The sequence below is a fragment of the Pempheris klunzingeri genome, chromosome 17, assembly GCF_042242105.1.
Source record: "Pempheris klunzingeri isolate RE-2024b chromosome 17, fPemKlu1.hap1, whole genome shotgun sequence".
In the NCBI taxonomy this organism is placed as follows: Eukaryota; Metazoa; Chordata; class Actinopteri; order Acropomatiformes; family Pempheridae; genus Pempheris; species Pempheris klunzingeri.
The window spans coordinates 4,765,392-4,784,134 of NC_092028.1; the positions used below are offsets into that span (position 1 = coordinate 4,765,392).

The window sequence follows — 18,743 nt, forward strand, 5'->3', positions numbered from 1 at the left end:
GATATATGATCAAAAATCAAAGTGTTGGACAGATAAATGTGTGGATGAAATTTCATGGCAATTAAATATTTGTTGAGAAATTTCACGCTGAACCATAAATGTCACTGACGTTATGTAAACCTGCTGCTGGTAGAAGACAAAAGGCCAGAGGATCACCAAACTCAGTAGGATTCATCCACCGAACCATTTGTCTGTGGCAAATTTCATATACTATAGTTGTTGAGATATATTTATGCGTCAATTTCAGGAGTACTTTCAAACAAATGTAGCTCTTTCTGGCATACAACATCTAAGGGTTAAGAAGCAAAGGGGAAGCCGAGGAGGACAAACATTCACAACGGCCTTGAATGCTTAACAGTTTCCTCTGTAGCAGCTCAGTAGAAGGGACATTATAAAACGAGACCATTGTCATTGTCAATGTTTCCTCGACAGTCTAGCTCATCTATAGTGTGAAAACAAACAGAAAAAACACAACAAAAGCCACCTTTTTCTTTTTACCCTCTACCATAAAATCCACTGTAAATCTGTTATCTGTCATCTGTCTTGTGTACTGTGGAAGAGGAGGAGGAAACTGGAATCAATTCATTAAGGCAATGAAAACCAAACCTGTCAAAAGCAATGCATCTGTGCCAAGCCAATTCAAGAACAAGGCCCTTTGTTTGACACAATCTGTTTTCCCATCTCACAGCCAGTCACAGTTGTAGAAAACGCTCCTTCCTGTGTCTGCCTCCTGTTTATCCTCATGACATTTGAAAAAGAGCAAAGATAGAGGAAGAAACAAAATGAAGGAGGGAGGGAGAGAGAGAGAGACGGGGGGGAGGAACGAGTGCATCAGTCCAGTAGCTTCTTACTGCCAATAATGAGCTCAGCCTCCTGTGTCCCTTCATTAACTGGACTCACTGAGTCTGGACAAGCCACAATAAGACACAACTTTGAAAAACAATTTATTTGCTTTGGAGAGAAGGCATGACATATATGTCATATATATATATATATATATATATGTATGTATATATATAAACACTGTCATTAAACATACTACTCTTTTTCTTGCTGTAAAATAAATTTGATACATTTGAGACTTTGCACTGCAAGTCCTGTCATGATACATAATCGTACATTTACATATATATCGTAGATCTCTAAACTAGTTTGTCTTCATTTGTCTATCACAGGGTTCTTTCTCTCTTACCGTCTTTTTATTGAAAACGCATTATTTTCAAAACTGAACATATTTTAGCTGCCTTTATCCTGTAGCAGTCCCATAGAAAGTTCTCATATTAGCGTTAAGGCAGCGGTGAGCCCTTTGCCCAGAAAATCATTCATTATTACAGTAGACTCGTTGTCTGAACCCTGGGATAAACAAAGTCGTCGTCTGGGTTGAAAAGCGAACTCTGAAATCCAGCACTGGCTCCGATCCTGCTCGTCTTTGGCTCTCACACACACCCTTTAATTACATTTCAGTAACACTGAGATCAGACAAAAGAATATTCCCAGTAGTTTCTTTTGTAAGTTAAACAGGTTTCATTCATGAGACCTCATTGATGTCTAAGCAGTGCGGCCAAATGATGCAAGACGTTTGTAACCTATCAGGTAATACTGTCATCTAAAGGTATAGCTACACAAAGGATGTGTGGAAAGGTCTTTTTGAGCTGGAACAAGAACCAGGCAGCCAGAGTTTGTTTTCCACCTATTTTTCATTTATAAACCCCAAATCTGTCATGTCTGCAAAACCAGCTGCTTTCAATGATTTACTTTTAATGACAAAGAGTCCTGAAAGTATCATTAGATTTGACACCGTCTAAATATAAAAAATAGATTTATACATATATATTTGCTTATAAAATCTAATTGGAATGGACATGGGGATATAAATAAAAATGAAACAATTTTCACATTTGAAGTAAAAAAAACAAAACAAAATCAAATTTGGTAAAGAGAACAAAACCCCCCACAACATTCATTTTGCATAAAAGTGCATCTGATTCAAAATTGATCCTTAAGCTAAGGCTTCTCAGTCAGGGATGTTCGGGCCAGACACAAATGAACAGTAAGATACCCTCCAAATTATTAGTCTGCAGTTCAATACTATAAAAATGTTTTGCTTCACTTTCACGTCTCTGATAACAAACCAATAGCAATATTTTATCTGCCACTTTTTGGCACTTTGTCAGTGCTGGCTGGAAGAAGGATAAGTCACACTGAGGCAAAAGGTAAAAACAGGGAAGAGTTCATTCAAAAAGAAAAGTCTTGAGAGAAAAATCCACCCTCGACTCCTCCTGCTTAATTAGTCGCCCAGTGTAAGCCTCTTATGTACAATTGCATTCAAGTCACACAGCTGCGGTAAACATGTTTCTGTGGAGAAGAAATACCCTGCAATCCTGAAAAAACTCAAAAGGTCATTCAAAAACTCTCTGTATGAAAAAATATTCTGACTGCACCATACAAAAAGAAATGATGAATTATTAACTGAGAAAGATTTTCCATCCTGGCAGCCACTGTGAAAACGACATGTGTCCTTCCCTTTCTTTACGACACAAAAGGCATTAAACACAATTTTGGATCTGAAAATATAAAATAACAATAAGGTAACATTACTATTTTGACTGGTTTCCAAATCCAAACAAAGATGGCAGTCAAAAATGATATGAATTGTATATGTGTTAAAATTATTCGTTGTTGACCAGTGGGCTGAATATATTTCCAGAACAATAATATATATCCGGATGGTAAGAAGAGTCTTTCAGGACTTCAGAAATACCAGCAATAATACTCAGAACAGCAGCAAGTGTTGTTAAATGACCTCCTGGGTGAAATGCTTGTCACTGTGACTTAAATGTAACTGTAAAGGCTATGAACGGGGGTGCACATTTATTTTGGTCTGAGATCTGAGATTTATCTTTGCTGCGATCCTGTACAGAGAAACTTGAAGTCACTATCTATCGCTGAATGAGGTAACACAGTGCTGACTGAGCCTATTGCCCACTGATGAAAGCCCTTGCATTTGCAGTATTACAGACTGGGTGTTGATAGCGACAATCCCTGGAATAATCACAAGCGGTGCACAGTTAGTGACGTGTTTCCCATCACTCAGCTCTTGGTCTGCAAGAGAGGGCAGGCAGAGGTGGCATGAGCTACTGTTTTTTCTTATCTGCGAGCGTCGTGAGTAAGCGGTTGCTAAGGCTCAACAAAGTAAAGACTGATGACTACAGAGCTTCAGAACTTCAAAGACAGGTGCGGATCCAAAGCAAAGGAAACAAATATGACGTTCAGATGAAGACAAACTAAGCAAACATCAGCGAGGATGCTGTTTGGACCTCCATGAAGTGAGGTCTAAAACCATAACTGCAATTCCGGCTCATCGGTATCGGTGCTGCTTAAGAGAATGAAACAGAGATCTGTGAGATTGTTCCAACTTAGCATTTCACAGAGGATAGTTCAAGGGTGGAATTTTCTTTGTTTAAAACCAGACTGAGAGAAGGTGTAAAAGCATGTCCAACAAAAACTGTTTTCAGCGGTGTTCAACATCCACTGGGCAAACTTGAGCTTTAGGCCTGCTGTAGCTTTAAAATGGTGCTCAGCTAAATGTTTGAATGTCAAACACTTAAGGGCTTCCTGGTATTTATCTGCCCAACAAGTGAACGTAAACATGGGAGAGAATACTTTATGAAGACACAACCGGCACATGAATGATGCTGCCTTTGGAGTGTGAGCGTGTGTGTGCTAGTATCTGTGAAGGATCAGCAGCCCACCAGAGACTTAATCTGTGGTTTGTTTCCCCCTGGTGGTGATTGTTGTAAGAGCATTTACTGGCATTGGTTTTCAAGGCATTGATGACTCCTACTGTCAAACTGTTTGCTACTTGAATCTGTGTGAGAGGAGACTAAATCTTCTTGAAGCCTCTGAACAGTGAAAGAAGCTTGGTGGGTTTCACACTGATTTCTAGACCAGTTCCACATCCGGATGTCTGCCGTGAATGGAAGCTTTCAAGGAAGCTACAGATACTGCTGAGGCTACAGTGCTACTCTGTGGTTAAAGTTCAGAAACCAGGCAAGTTTCAGCACAGAATCTGGGAGAAGGGATGTCTGAGCAGCTCCTCAGCACTGGGCCTGTGTTTGGCCTCCACAAAAATGCAGCTAATGAAGTCCCGTGCCTGGTCGGAGGTGTGCAAAGGTAGCAGTGGGTTGGTGGGCTGGGTGGCGATCTTGAATATGGCCGCCATAGCCTCGTATTCAGCCCATGGAGGCTTTTCTGTAAGCATCTCCACCACCGTACAACCAAGACTCCTGTAAAAGAAATGCATGATTGTTTTTAGTTTAATCTGCAGTGGGGTCACATAACAAGCTGAAACAAATACCATGCATGATGTCTCAGCTTCTTGACACTAAAGCTTTAAAGGAATGTTTTGAGAGTAAACTCTCAGACTGTGGAGGGCCTCCCCCACCTGTTTGGGAGGTACAAGCATTACTCCCCCTCCAGCCTGGGCTGAGAACCTGGAACATACCAACCTCTGTTACGACCTGTCTGACTGGCCTTCCGCCAATCACATCACTCGCCTTGTAGGTCACCACCCAATCAGATTGCATAAGGGAATGTTGTCTGCTTTGTGTGTGGGAGTGTGGTAGGAACTGGGTTACATACGGCAGCCTCCTCGCTTCAGTTTTCCCTTTGAGAACACGATGATTCTGCCACTTAAAGAGTACAACACAAATATTTCCCCTTTTTTCACACTGACACGTCTCATCCTGTCATGCCATGTCATGTCAGCAAATGTATGTGACCTTAATCCCCGTTTCAAACTTTGCTCTTTTTACTGGAAGATGTCCTGTAAAGCAGCTGGTAAAAACACACTTGTCTTGCTTGTACTTTAGATGTAAAAAAAAGCTATAGTGTCTGTGTTTGTGTGTCAGTTACAAGTGTTTCATTCCAGCTGTGACATTCCTTTAAAGCAAAATATGCTCCATTGTTTGTGACACTTGACTACCCAAGTAGCTTCAATGGTTTACTTCTCAGTCACTCAAACTATAATTACTGTAAGTATGTATTAATACACTGCTGAGATCTCAGCATCTTATTATCAAATAACCTCTGAGTTTATAATAAAGGAAGGCAAAAACGTGAAAATGTACACCGTGTTTTTGTAACTAGGACCAAGCTTTCAAATACACCTCTGGTCTTACCAGACATCAGCCTTCCTGCCGTAGCCCTCTCCACTGATCACCTCCGGGCTCATCCAGTAGGGGGTGCCGGTCACAGAGCGGATGCCGGTGCCAGACATGCAGATGGTCTGAAGCCTCTTACTGGCTCCAAAATCTCCGAGCTTCACGTTGCCCGCTGAATCCCGCAGGATGTTGGCACCTAAGAGCCAGAGTTGACATGGAACACATAAATATTTTAATATGGCCAGTCAGCTTCCAAATGCTGTGAACACAAACGTCTATATGTTAAAACACTGTCCAAACATCTATCTAGTGTCTAAACAGTATAATAATCAAGCCTGTGTAGTGTAACAGGGCTACCTTTGATGTCCCTGTGCACGATCATGTTGCTGTGCAGATAGGACATGCCCTCGAGGATCTGCCTTGTGTACTTCCGGGTCACATTTTCTGTCAGCGCCCCATAGGCCTTTAGTTGGTCTTTGACTGAACCCTGGTGGGAAGAAAGCACATGCTTTACATTCTGTTGCCTAAAGACACCAGTGGAAGAACACAGAGGACGGTGACTGGACCAAGAGTTTAAAACCCCATCATCAAAGGTCTGAGCCAAGAACATAGCAAGTCAAGGAGCCAGGCTGAAATCTGGCACTTGACAAATGTCTGTGCAGTGTTCAAAGTGTGGGCAATGAAATGGGCCTTTTTGACAAAATAGTCCCAGAAACTAAGGAGTTCCAGAAAGTAAATCAGGGAGTAGAATTTCCTTTTTTACATTTTTGTTTATGTGCTCACTGGATTAGAGGTGCAGTGATTAGGCAAATTAGACTGTTAAACAATTTAGCAAATGTCAGTGATGCCTAAATCGACACAGGAAAGAAGACATGCAGAGATGCAAAGAGATAAACATTCCAGAAACGCTTCGTCAAAGTAGCGTTAAGCTGCTTATTTGTGGATTCCAGGACCTCCGAAGAACTAGGTGGCTACTAGCTGACTACCTGAGTGTTTTTTTCTGGCTAATTTGTTTACTGTGTCTTTATCTAGCCTGTTTTTAGAGTTGTCGGGAGCTTGGCTACATAGTTGTGGCCCAGGAACCAAAACTGAAACAAGATTAATGAGGTCAAAATGGAGCTGCTGAGTTCCTAAAAGGTTCCTGGAAAAATTCCTGTGGTGGACAGGGTATAAACCTTGGGTGACTTAAACTTCAGGTGGGAATACAGGAAACATGCCCCAACCACTTTTCTGAATGCCTAAAATTATTCCCACCACCAATGAGATATCAGTTCAAAAAATGCAATTAAACTGAAGACAGTGACTGGAGCTATAGAACTGATTTCTGGGATTTGGCTCGTTAAAAACAACACCTGCTTTGAGCCCCATAAACAGCTGTGGCATTGAAGTTGCTGGGACTCACCCCCGGCATGTACTCCATGAAAATAGTGAGGGTCTTCTCATTGTGGTCCCTCAGACAGCCATAGTACTGAACAATGCGCTCGTGATGCAGATTTTTCAGCAACTGGATTTCGCACTCCAAAGCGCTGACCTCCTGCACAGGAAAAAAAGCTGTCACTTGTGAACAATGCATCTTTGTTGGTTTACCGTTTTCATTTCCAAACAAAATCCATATTTTGGACATGGTGGAGCCACGCATATCTGTTACCACTGATGACAAACACTTGAACCATAAACACAAGGATGACAAACAGTGATTTTACGACTGCATGCGGAGTGTGCCAAAAGTGAAACCTAAAGCAGAGAGTAAATGAAAGCCAATAGCACAGTTCCTCAAAAGAAGTTCCTGTGTTTACTTCACAGAGAATGAGGCCACGACAGAGAGAGACACAGAGAGAGAGAGAGAGAGAGGGAAGTCAGAGACACACAAAGTAATCCCCAAGTCCCAGCACAGAAGCCAGTTTAGTAGAAACAACAACTGATTCGCCTCTGTACAAGCTGGGAGGGGTGGGGGGTGGGGGGGGGCCCGCTGATGGGTCTGCATCACCTTGGCCCTCCCTCATCACCGCCACCCCCCACAATACTCGGCTCTTTCAGATACAGGAAGTGACAGTGCATGTGTGGAGGACAGGAAAAGACATTAAAATGGAGAAGAAGGGGGTTGAGGGAGGAGAGAAAGCCTCTTCAATACGTTCCACTTTTTGAGTTATTGAATTTCTTTCCCATGGGTTGATTATTTTATTTCTCAGTCAGGGGATAAAAGAAAGTTTTTTTGTGCCTTAACTCCTGACCAAAGATCACGAAACAAGCAAAACAGATTAATATGCACAACATATGAGGTCATTCTTGGCGCTTTTACAGCTGGGTGGCAGCACAGACTCTACATTTTGATAGTTATTGATCAACAAACTGAAGTTTGATGTTTTACAAAACATTACCACTCACTTACTAGAGTTATACTGTAAAAGTGAGGGGGAAACAGCTGAATATTTAACATGAAACCAGAGGTAGCAACAAGGTCAGCAAAGCAGCCAATATTTTTTTCATAACCTGGGCAGTAGGAGGGAGCATGCCATTAGCAATGATGTACCAGAACCAACAAGAGAAAAGAGGAAAGCAACAACGTGGTTGTCTTGCAAGCATTCAGAGAGCATGAAAGCCTGATCTGTCAGTGTTGGTGTTTCACCTTGCTCGTCTCAGGACTCTCAGGATCAAACTGGACTTGTTTGGCAGCCAGCTCCCTCCCAGTATCCACATCGTAACACAGGTAAACCCGACCAAACGCCCCCTGGCCCAGAAGCTTCCCCCGCCGCCAAGTCATCGGAGCACTGGGTGCTAGGAAAAAAAAAAACACACACACACTCAGCTGCTCATTTATGTTTTACATAAAATATACAGCACGCCACCTTATACATACATCACAGAAAAGAGGCAGCAACATGAAAAAGTCAAATGTCTTTATAGAATTGCAAATGATTATTTTCACTCTTTCAGGCTTTGACTGTACTGTGATTGTACTTATCATTTTACTACTCTGGGTTTCACTGATCCATCTTTTAAATATTGTTCACATGGTTTTTTAATCCTGATGAAGGTAAATTCTAGTGGAAATCCTTATCAGATGACTCCATTAACTCTGCAATGTATTTATCTCCTTCTTAAGTGAAGAGATGTTATGAACTACATTTTGTTTGTCTTGTTAGAGTTCTGCTCTTCAACACTCACACTTATGTGCGACAGACCGATCTTGGGGACGCAGCCTGCCCTGAGCGTCGACCAGCTGCCAGCTTCCCAGACTCTCCTCGCTGCCGTTGAGCGACCGGCGCGAGGGCACCAGAGTGAACAGGTTCCCCTGAGGGCGACGAATCCGCGGAAACGTTCGACGGCCTGAGGGAGAGCGGGAAAGAAGTTGGCTAAGGTTAATATCATGTGATGAGCGGGAGTGATGAAGGGAGGAAACCCACAGTTGGTACATGGAGACGGTCTCACCTTCACTGTGGTCCTTATGATGCAGGGAGACATGGTACCTACGAGGATAGGTGCCTCCTTTCCCTGCTACCCTGTCATACACATGATTCTCTCGGTCTGAAAGCAAATGTCCAAAGGTCAAAGGTGAGCAGGGAATACTCTGTAATTCAACCACAGTTTAGAGAAGCTGCACACATTTATCAGAGCTACTTTATAACTTATGTAGAACACAGTAGATATAAACTTAAAATGACTGTTTATGATTTATGGTTTCAGGTAGTTCACAAGCAAGCACTGACTATAGCACTGTAGATTTCTTTATTAAATCATTAATGTTGTACCCTCAGCTATTGAAAGGCATTGAAAGAGTCTATAGAAATCTTCCACCATGATATTGGGACAGTTTGTCTGAAAGCGGCGGTCACAATGCTTTATTCCCTAAGATGTGAGTTGCTGCTTTCACACAATACTTCCCCATGGTTACTAGGAAAAGGCCATGCTATTGGGTAGAGCTTTTATACTAGCTGCTCTCACCTGGGCAGTCCTGACGATTATCAGGATAACTCTTGGCTCTGTGCATGCGAGACTTCCTCAGAGAGGGGCTGTGAGAGAGAAGGGGGGGGGGGAGAGTGAGAGATGCTGAGAGGCCTTCTTGGGTGTTGACAGTCTGTATTTGTGTGTTTACATACAAAAAGTTAGTTATTCCAATTCTGCAAACACAAACTATGAGTGTGCAATGGAAAACTAATAAAATTCTTATGAGTGAGTGAAAAGAGCAGGCAGTTTGCTCCTCACCTGTCTGAGTTGCTGTCCAGAGACTGACAGCTTCCAGAGACAGAGTTTTCTGCACTGCTCCAGGGATCCAGCACCTGTACAGGGCACAATGGAAAATGAAGGGTGTGTTTGCACATATGCTTTGTGCATACACATTTCAGAAATCCATCCTAACACAGAATTTCTATTTGAAAACTTGAAAAACCTGTAGCATGAATCCAATATTTCATTCTTTCTAGACCTGCTATTCTGGCAACTCACCGGATACTTTGTTTCATCTTTTACTACCCAAAGAGTTGATCAATGCTTACCATTCCTACCCAAAAATGTTGCCCCTCATGCAAAAACAGCCAATATACTTTCACAGCATCAAACAAACTCTATCAACGAGCAAAACAACTTCAGAAATGAGAAAAGGGATTGATTCAAGCTTTAGGGAAGAGTTGTTTTTGTCTCAACAGTCTAACGTCCTAAACACACCATCTGATTTCTTCATTAATAGTGAAGCAATGACTCACACACTGATCACTGGTCTCGGGGATGAACTCCCCCTCACTGTTTATGCTGGTGTATGAACCCTGGCGGGCAATCCTCTGTTGGCGTTCAGGCACGTAGCCAGGAGGCGGCGAGCTACGCCCCGTGTTCTGAGAACCTGGGATTAGACAGCAATTATGAGCATGGAGAAAACATTAGATGTATGCAAAATGAAAAAATAAAACAATATCTGGATTTTACAGGCCTGAGGACTGAAAAATTCACCCTCATAACTAAAACACACATCAGCTTTGGTGACATTGTTGTCAAGAAAAAAAAAAAAAAATGCAGTGAGACCCTCTCTCCCTGCTGTGCCACAAAGATAAAGAAAACAACAAATGTGGAGTGGTGATTGCTTCCATTCTGACTGAGAGGAGCAATGGCTGAGAGCTGGTTTTAATATTTATGACCTGGTGCTGTCTGCTCTCAAGCCCTCCTGCAGCCACTCCATCCCCCAGCTCCAGGGGAAAAAAAATACTAAACCAGGCCACTGGTCCACCACACTAATAGAATTCTGCAATCTGATTGGCTGCTGTCCAGCAGGCATCGTCTAGTGATGGAGAACAGGAAAAGGAAGAGGACCCGTTGCTAAAAGGGGAAGCCAAAGAAAGAACAGCCAGAGAGAGAGCGAGAGCGAAGGCGACAGACAGGGAAATCGAGGTAGTAAAAAAGAAGTGGCAATGGCACAATGATGTGACAGCTAGCCATAACTGAATGTTGCTGAGGCTTCTGAGAAACATAATATGTCTAAATTGTTCTCCTTTGACTCAGTGTATGAACCATCTCCTTGCAGATAAAACTAAAGCCAACTTTGAATGACAGTTGAAGATGTGTACCAGTTGATAGGTGGCGCCCCCTGGGCTCGGAGGATTGGTACGCCGTGCTAACGTCTCCAGTGGACTGGGAGGACTTGATCCTCACCTGCTTACACGGCACGTGGTGAGAAGGAGAGGAGGCCTGTAGTTGGAAAGAGGATAGGAGCACAGGTTTAAACAAGGCTTCAACACATGACTGAACAATCGATTCACGTCAGCAAGCCAGTTAGTGCGATGCAAATGTAATGAGGAAATTTGATTTTTCACAACATGGGTCTATGGTGAAGAAATGGCAGTTGTGTAATGCTGCAGATGCGTACCCAGTGTGTGTGTGTGTGTGTGTGTGTGTGTGTGTGTGTGTGTGTGTGTGTGTGTGTGTGTGTGTGTGTGTGTGTCTCACATTGCTGTGCTCCTGAGTGAGCAGCAGGATCCTGATGCTCTTCATGTTGGAGCTTCGGTCCAGAAGGTCGATTGCCTTGTCCAGGTCATCCTGATCTCGCAGAGGGATGGACAACTGCCAGGATACAAGACAAACACACAAACACATAATCAACAATAGACATGAACACATGCCAAGATTCACAAGCATTCAAAGGCTTTTGGAGACATTTTAAAATGTACAATCGTGCAATCAATGGATTATACACAGAAATGCACATATGAATCAGCGACTGTTTTGATTGGTGATACAGCACAAGAGTCTCCACCTACCTCACTGTTCATATAATGCAGGTCTAGCTGCTGGCCAAAGACAGTCTTGACTTTCTGTTGGATTTCCTCAAACTGTACAGGACGTCCAAACATCAGGATCCTACACATAAAAAAAGCACGAAATCCCACAGACAGAAAAATGATGAGAGATTTGCACAGGCTGCTAAGGAAACTGCTTTTGAGTTTCATAGCACACGTGCAAGTAAAATCCACACAAGCTGCTGTTTTTAGTGCGTGCGGATTCCTCTAAGTGCACCTTGCATATTTGTGGTTTGTGCTGGCAGCCACAGACTAACCACAGTCCTTTCCCCTTCCATTCTCCGGCTCACATACCAGCCTGAATTAAGTGCTGCTCGAGTGTGTGTTTGACTCTGGGATGAGCTCTTTCTCATGAACTGGAACATGTGACAAGAACGGCATGCCTCAGTGAATGTGTTTATGTCTCTCACTTGTGCATATATATATATATATATATATATATACACACACACACACACACACATGCTACACACACGCGCACACAAAGCCCAAACCAAACTCACCTCCTTTCGCCTGAGAACTCAAACTTTATCCTAACATCGTCCTGAAAGAAAACAGAAATAGGAAGGTTAAAGAACGGACAAGAGATGATCAAAGTGTAATAAAACAGGCGCTCCAGTTATTGTACCGTGTATGGCAGTGTTCACAACCCTAACATAATTTAACGACCATGACCGTCATAGAAGTGATTCTCCCTAAAGAAAAGAGTGACTTGCACTCGCATGTCTTTACACAAAGGATTTACACAGAGACCATTGGCTGGGAGGACACGTCACTCTGTACCTCCTCCATTGCTACATCATTTGTGAAAACTCACTTCCACTTGTAACAACTCCAAACTAAGTTACTGAGGTGAGAAAATGGTGGAGACTGTCCTTCCCAGGGGGACAATCTCTGGTTTTAAGCAAACACTATGCTGCACATGAGTTGTCGACTTTGACTATTCTCTGTGGCTGCAGCAGCGGTAGAGAGAGAGGGTGGGTGGGCTACTGGCTACTTTTCCACACGGGCAGGATATGTTTTTAGAAGAAGTTGAAAATAACTGGATTTAATACATTTCAGATGCAGCAGTAGCAAAGCTTTGGGTGGCTATCTTGAGAATTATTGTCATTATACTAAATTAGCTTACTGTGTGGGCTGGAGGAAAGACTGTAAGAAACAACAATATACCTACATGGGTGATACCAAATTACACGTTTCTCTATTATAGTGGTGGTCCAAACTTTTAATTCTATGGTCAACAGACCTGTAGTCAGGAGGAAAAACATTATTTTGTAACCATTTTAGGTCCTCCTGATTTCTAAATGCAGTGTCATTGAGACACTTGAAGACTCTTGAATTTCGGAACAAATCTCACCCTGTGTGTGTTCAGCTTTCCCCCACAGTGATGCAACTGTGTGCAAATGGATAGTTTAAGATTCACGCTGTGGCCAGAAGACTTTGGGTTTAAAAACCTGGGTATTTTGTTTCTTTAGAGCTACACTGCTGAAACCACTTCAAATGGATTGAATTTTAAGAATACTCTTCTAAAATTTGTTTACAAGTGGGACCACAGTTTATTTGATTGTAACTAAGTATTCTGACTGATGTGAAGCCTGTAACAACACTGTGTTTTGTTGCTGCGATATGCCCTAAACTGATAAAGGCATGTGAACTATATCCTTGGCTGGGTGCAAGTGTGCCTGAAGTAAACCGAGTGAAGTCACTATTCCTGCAGTTTATCTATTTGACTTCAAGAGCACCTTGCATTCACCTGGAGTTTACTACTTTCCTTACTTTCTTTTTGCCTCTAAAATGTTCCCTTTTGCGGTGATGCAGCAATACCACACCTGTCTGTTGGCCTGGGCCGGGGTCTTGGGTTTGCCGCTGTCATATGACAACACAGGCTGGCGCCGTGTCATCTGCAGGGCAACCAGGTCCTTCATTATGGAGTGGAGAGCCTGCCTCTCATCTGAAGAGGATAATGGGTCGGGGAAAATACACAATTAGTGTGTGTGGACTGGAAAATGGATGGCCTGCGTGTGTGTGTGACACAAAGAGAGAGATATGACACCCCTTGCACTTAGTTCTGTACTAAAAGGTGTGTGCAGACAATTAGTCAGTCTTCTTTAACTACAGCCATATGGAGACTATCCTGTGACAGGGGATTAGAGGCAGGGAAGCACTGCAGTGTTTTTGATATGCCTATTCCCATGTTTGATCTCAGGGCAAGCTCTGCCTTGGCTGGACTAGCTCAAGAGAAAATATTCTCCTTGTGTAGCTTGGACAGACATCATACAGCCTCAGGGCAGAGGAGAGAACCAGAGCCCCATCTCCACAACATCGAAAACCAATCCTTCACCCGACTGTGTCTGGAGCAGCAGCTCGCACAGGCTTTGGCCTCGGGGACGGTGTTTGGTGTGTGTGTGTGTCTGTTTTTATCTCATGCTGCGAAGAAACCAGGCTCCTAATGTCTGTCTAACATCAGACAGACTTACTCATTGTGGCGATGTTTGCGTACGTGGTCCACAAACCAGTCTTCAGAAACACGTCTCTGCTGTGCCAGTCCAGCCACAGCCTGCGGTCATAAAAACAAAAATCAATTAGTTACTGAGGAAAAGTGTGTAATAGCTGAGGTTGGCACTGTTTTTGCTCATATGGTTTTGCTTGGAGACAGAGCGGAGAGATGTGAGTCATTGAGTCAGACAGGAGATGACATATGACAGGGTTATCAGTCAGTCGCACAAAACTTGCATGAATGCCTCAGTTCATAAAACAGGCCCACAGTGGTAAACATTACTTAGATAAGGGGGGCGGTATGAAACCTTAAGTGGCTGTACTGACTCCATATTAAATTATATCTATGTTATTGAATTACATGATAGAGTGTTTTAATGTGCCACAAAACAGAGAACCCAATCCACATTTACAGCCATCCTTCATGCGTAATTCCTGGCAGGCATGTAAAAACTGTAACACAAGCCTGCAGAACACCAACCTGAAGATTTCTCTGACTGAAGGAATGAGAAAGTGTGCAGCGCATGTGAGCGTGTGTTGTGTGTTCTGCCCATGAGAAAGAATGACAATTGGAAACGGCTGAAATTCAAACTGCACTGGCAGCGATCAGTCTGGCACAGTTCATATGGGAAGAATGTTTTTTATGGAGAGTTTTCTGCCATCTTAAATATCTATGAGCATTAAACTTCTGATTGCACGAGCTGCAAAGCCATACCTCAGCTGTGCTATAACTCCACTGTTGATGTTAACGGGGCAAAATTATCTGCCCAGTTCAAGGCGTCAACAGCATTATAAACTGAGGCATTTCCTTGAATGGAGAGGGTTTCCCCCAAAATTTCTACCAATAAACCACAGAATTTAAACTAATTCAACAGAGAAGAAAGAACAAAGGACTCTTGTGTTCTTGTGACTCTGAGGTAGGCATGTTCATAGTTTTCAAAATTACAGTGGATAAAAATGTAAAACAGGTAACAAAACCAAAACTTGATTAAAATAAAGTATCTCTACCAGGGATGCACTGGTTTTTCAAATCTGTGTATCTCACTGTATGAACCTCCTTGGTAACTTGAAGCCAGGGATTGCTGTGGCACTAAAAGCTGATTTTGCAGGATCTGGATTGATGCATCTTTACGATAACTATCACTGTTAGGGCACTGCATACGTTTTAAATGTGCCAGGATGATACCTACATGTTTGGTCTGCCTGTGAGCCAACTTATATATACATATATTTATATCTACACCTGTTTAAATCATACAATGGTGAGCCGTATTATGTCGCTCCAGAAATGATTAGCCTCGCAGGCAAATCACAGGTCGTTGCCATCTAAAAAGTTGAGGAAAAGAAAGAGATATAAACCAGAGTGTAAACACAGCAAGTGCTTCATCTTGCCAAGAAATCTACTGTATTACATATTACATTCTTTCTGTTGTTAGGTACCTGGTACGCCTAGAGAGCTAATGATAGGTTCCATTTACAATATAAATGTGACACAAAAACAGGTCAGAGAAATACGAGACCAGGATGAACAGTATCTGAGGATGGAGTCTATAGAGGTTGCAATTGTCTCTCTGAGGATAGATTTGCACAGTCAGAGGGCTGTCTGTGAAGACAACTCGGGGGCGGGAAACTATTTGTGTGTATGAAATGGGCAGCATCGGCACCTGAGGCAACTCATTGACTCTGTGGATTTCTGGGTAATAATCACCCACAGGAATGCCGGGCATGTCCGTCCGTGGTCGGCAGAGCGTTGCCACGTTTAAGCTTCCGCCACTTTCATGTTTCCCTGCCAACAAAGTACATGCCGAGGACTTTTGTCCTGCAACCCCTCAATCCTCATGCTTATGGCATTTTATCCATTACCGAATAGCATAGGGTTTATGAGGTGTGCAATTCCTCCAGTAGGTGCATGGACGTACAGTCATTTCAGGACATTCAGGGCCATTATCTCCCGTCTCTACCCACAATACACCCACACATGATCTCCAAAGAGAACAATAAAGGTGCTGGATCCAAAGACAAAAGCTCAAATTGTGCACCTCAAGGGGTTGTTGTGGTCAACAACAAGCAACAAACAACCTCTCTGACCATTACCCCAGCTACCCTCTTCTTTCTCCTGCTTCTCCTGATTTAATTACCTCCAAAGCGGAATGCAGAGAATTCAATGGAAAAAGAGACTGTATTCTACCAGTCCAGTCAGCTGTGCCCGCTTTATTTTCCTTGTATCACATTTCCAGGACTAGCAGGATTTACATGGATTTTCCTCCCCCCCTCTCTTCTCTGTCTGCTTTGAGAGGTGTTTAGTCTGAGGCTGTTTTTCCCAGCCACAGTTCTTACTCTGTCTCTGGCCAGAGATGCATCTGGACTCAGAGCTTCACAGCAAAATCCCCTGGCCTGATGTCTCTCCTGTTTCAGGTGCACATGTGTTTTGGGTTCAGGGTAACCCACCACATTTAAATATTGCAGTCTCGACAAGTCGCTAGTACTTGCCTTGGCTAAAGTTTCAAATGCCCTGTGTAGTACTTTAATACACACGCACATGCGTTCAAATAGAAATTAAAAATCTTGTGTATAATCTCAAGGTGTATCACAACATGAGTTTTGTAAATACTGCTTATTCTGCACGTGTAGATAAAAATGTATAGAAACATAAAATAAAAGTTAAGATAGAAGAGAAGGAGGGCCTTCTGTGATCAACATCTGCATTAGTTTATACAGGTGTTGACCACAGAAAGCCAAATATCTTTTTCCACCAAGACAAGCATAAATCAACCCTAATAGAGTCACATGACGGACATATTTCAGATTTGCCAGCCAAGAATGAGATGCCTCTGTCTTGGAGCTCCTACTGAGGTAAGCACTGAGCCACTGGTTGACACCACCTTACCACATATGGACATATATTATGGTGTGACATGACGGTAACAATCAAATGTGTTTGTGTTCTTTGCCTCCCTTTTCCTCTATTAACAGAATACAATCACATGGACACATCCAGCAGTTCACAGTCTGGTGCTACTGAAGCACTTTTGATTGACAGGTAACAGGTTTTGTAGTAATCTGCCTGCCTTAGCAAACTAGTTTCTTATTTTGTATTGGATTTGGTGCTGTATTCATATGAGAATAACTATATTAGAATAACCATCGGGTGTAATTGTCATCCTATATCTCCCCTTTGCTGATGTGAAACTTTGGGCCACAGAATAATACTGCACGCATGATGCTTGGGTACCAGAAGGACTGCTGTTAGTCTCATTTACTAGTCTGCTATGTCACCTAAAACTAAAAAATGGTCACACCATGATCGGTCACATTAAACCCTTAAACTCAATGACTTAATCATGCAAGCATGCGAGATAAAGCGTACTTAGCAAACTGAACTTGCTAACTAAATAAATGAAAATAAAGTGGATTATACTGGGTAGAACCACCTGACTGTATTCTATAGTGTTTCTCATGAGAGGGGTGATGTAAAAGACATGTTAGAGTGGGGCCACAGCAAAAATGACATTGAAGGTTTGTCCTCTGGACATTTTACAAGACTTTAGCAACCACATCTAAGCTTATTTCAGGAGCAGCATTTTCAGACTTTCAATCTATTTAAATCAGGCCACTTTGAATCTTCAGTATTTGCACACTTGAATTCTAATCCCTCATATTGGGAAGTTACACTCCTACTTCTAACTTTCCCCACATGAAGTGAATGCAGCATAATTCCCTTCACTCATCATATGGATGACATCCCTGTCACGTGCTCACACCATCCTCACCTGTCGCCTTGACGACCTGGGCCAGGACAGGACCGGCCTCCCGCGTGCAGCTGACTCCGGTCACCGGTGTCTGGCGGCAAAGATGACGTAGTAGGTCCAGCCGTTGCTCACGTGCATGGGTGCCCTCAGTCACACTGACACACCGGGGGGAGTGCGTGTGAGTGTGGGGGCGCCATGGCGGGGCTGACCCCCCCAGGTAACAGGGTCTCGTCTTCTTCAACGGACAATTGAAGCACACAGTCAAAGGAAGACTTTCCAGGTAGGAAAAGCAAACAGGATCACATGAGACAGCTGAGGGCTTCACGGGGAGAATGTTCCGATGGAAAAGCAGCTACATCAGCCCGCTCCAGCTGTGGCCCCAAAACAAACTTGTGCTCCGCTGCAGCCGCGGATCTTTGGAAAACTTCAATTTCCAAAACATTTTCAGAGGTCACACTCGATATCAACGCTTTCAGACGTGCTGGACGGAGAAGTGCATCCCATAACCGGGTTACAGGGGAACACAAGCTACCGAACGAGGTGGAACAGCAACCGTATGGCCCGTATGAAATCCATTTGTGAGTATGAGCACGCCAGAGGAAAAGACCGTACTGTTTCCGTGATTTGGATGGCCTCTCTTCCTGCTAAGTTTGCAGATTTTCCTTCTCTGTGTTGCCAGGTTGGAGCCCAAAATCCTCTAGGCTGGAGATGTCCTTACTTTTATGATTGCACTGCATTTAAATGCATCGCATGGCAACTTGAATGTGGATCTAAACAATATGATAACACACACAAAGGCCCATTTATGGCCTATGATAGAAATACAAGAGAATGTGATTCAAAGCGTGACATGATGGCAGGCAGCCTCGCAGAAGCTGACTGGGTTACACTGGCATCAACATACTACATGCATGCGTTTGTGATACTCATAAAGTGGACGCGTCGTGCCGAGCGAGGCCAGCACACATCTAGTCCATCGGTGTTCACACTTGGCTCCGCTTCGGGCTCCTAAACAGCAGCTCCTGGAGAATTCACCAGCTCCAAAGTCACCTTAC

The 18,743-nt window shown here is 43.2% G+C and overlaps 2 protein-coding genes across 2 annotated transcripts in view; one reads left to right on the forward strand and one right to left on the reverse strand.

The window, feature by feature from the left end:
• Positions 1-18,743, forward strand: part of LOC139217353 (pyruvate dehydrogenase (acetyl-transferring) kinase isozyme 2, mitochondrial-like) — a 188,728-nt gene that overhangs the window by 136,972 nt on the left and 33,013 nt on the right. The window lies entirely within an intron of this gene.
• Positions 1,014-18,054, reverse strand: map3k3 (mitogen-activated protein kinase kinase kinase 3). The gene is made up of 17 exons (XM_070847758.1): positions 17,710-18,054; positions 13,921-14,000; positions 13,273-13,394; positions 11,947-11,987; positions 11,405-11,504; positions 11,094-11,207; positions 10,715-10,835; positions 9,863-9,996; positions 9,366-9,439; positions 9,105-9,172; positions 8,592-8,687; positions 8,328-8,489; positions 7,789-7,937; positions 6,565-6,696; positions 5,520-5,649; positions 5,181-5,358; positions 1,014-4,286 (listed from the first exon to the last, which is right to left on the reverse strand). Exons 2-17 carry the CDS (start codon positions 13,922-13,924, stop codon positions 4,058-4,060), a joined length of 1,854 nt encoding a protein of 617 aa, XP_070703859.1. The 5' UTR covers positions 13,925-14,000; positions 17,710-18,054; the 3' UTR covers positions 1,014-4,057.

Excerpts from the sequence above, each read along its gene's own strand:
- map3k3 (XM_070847758.1), bottom strand. Across the intron at positions 5,650-6,564 it reads TCATGGAGTACATGCCGGGG|GGTTCAGTCAAAGACCAACT; the intron begins GTGAGTCCCAGC and ends TCTTCCCACCAG. Across the intron at positions 4,287-5,180 it reads GGCAGGAAGGCTGATGTCTG|GAGTCTTGGTTGTACGGTGG; the intron begins GTAAGACCAGAG and ends TTTCTTTTACAG.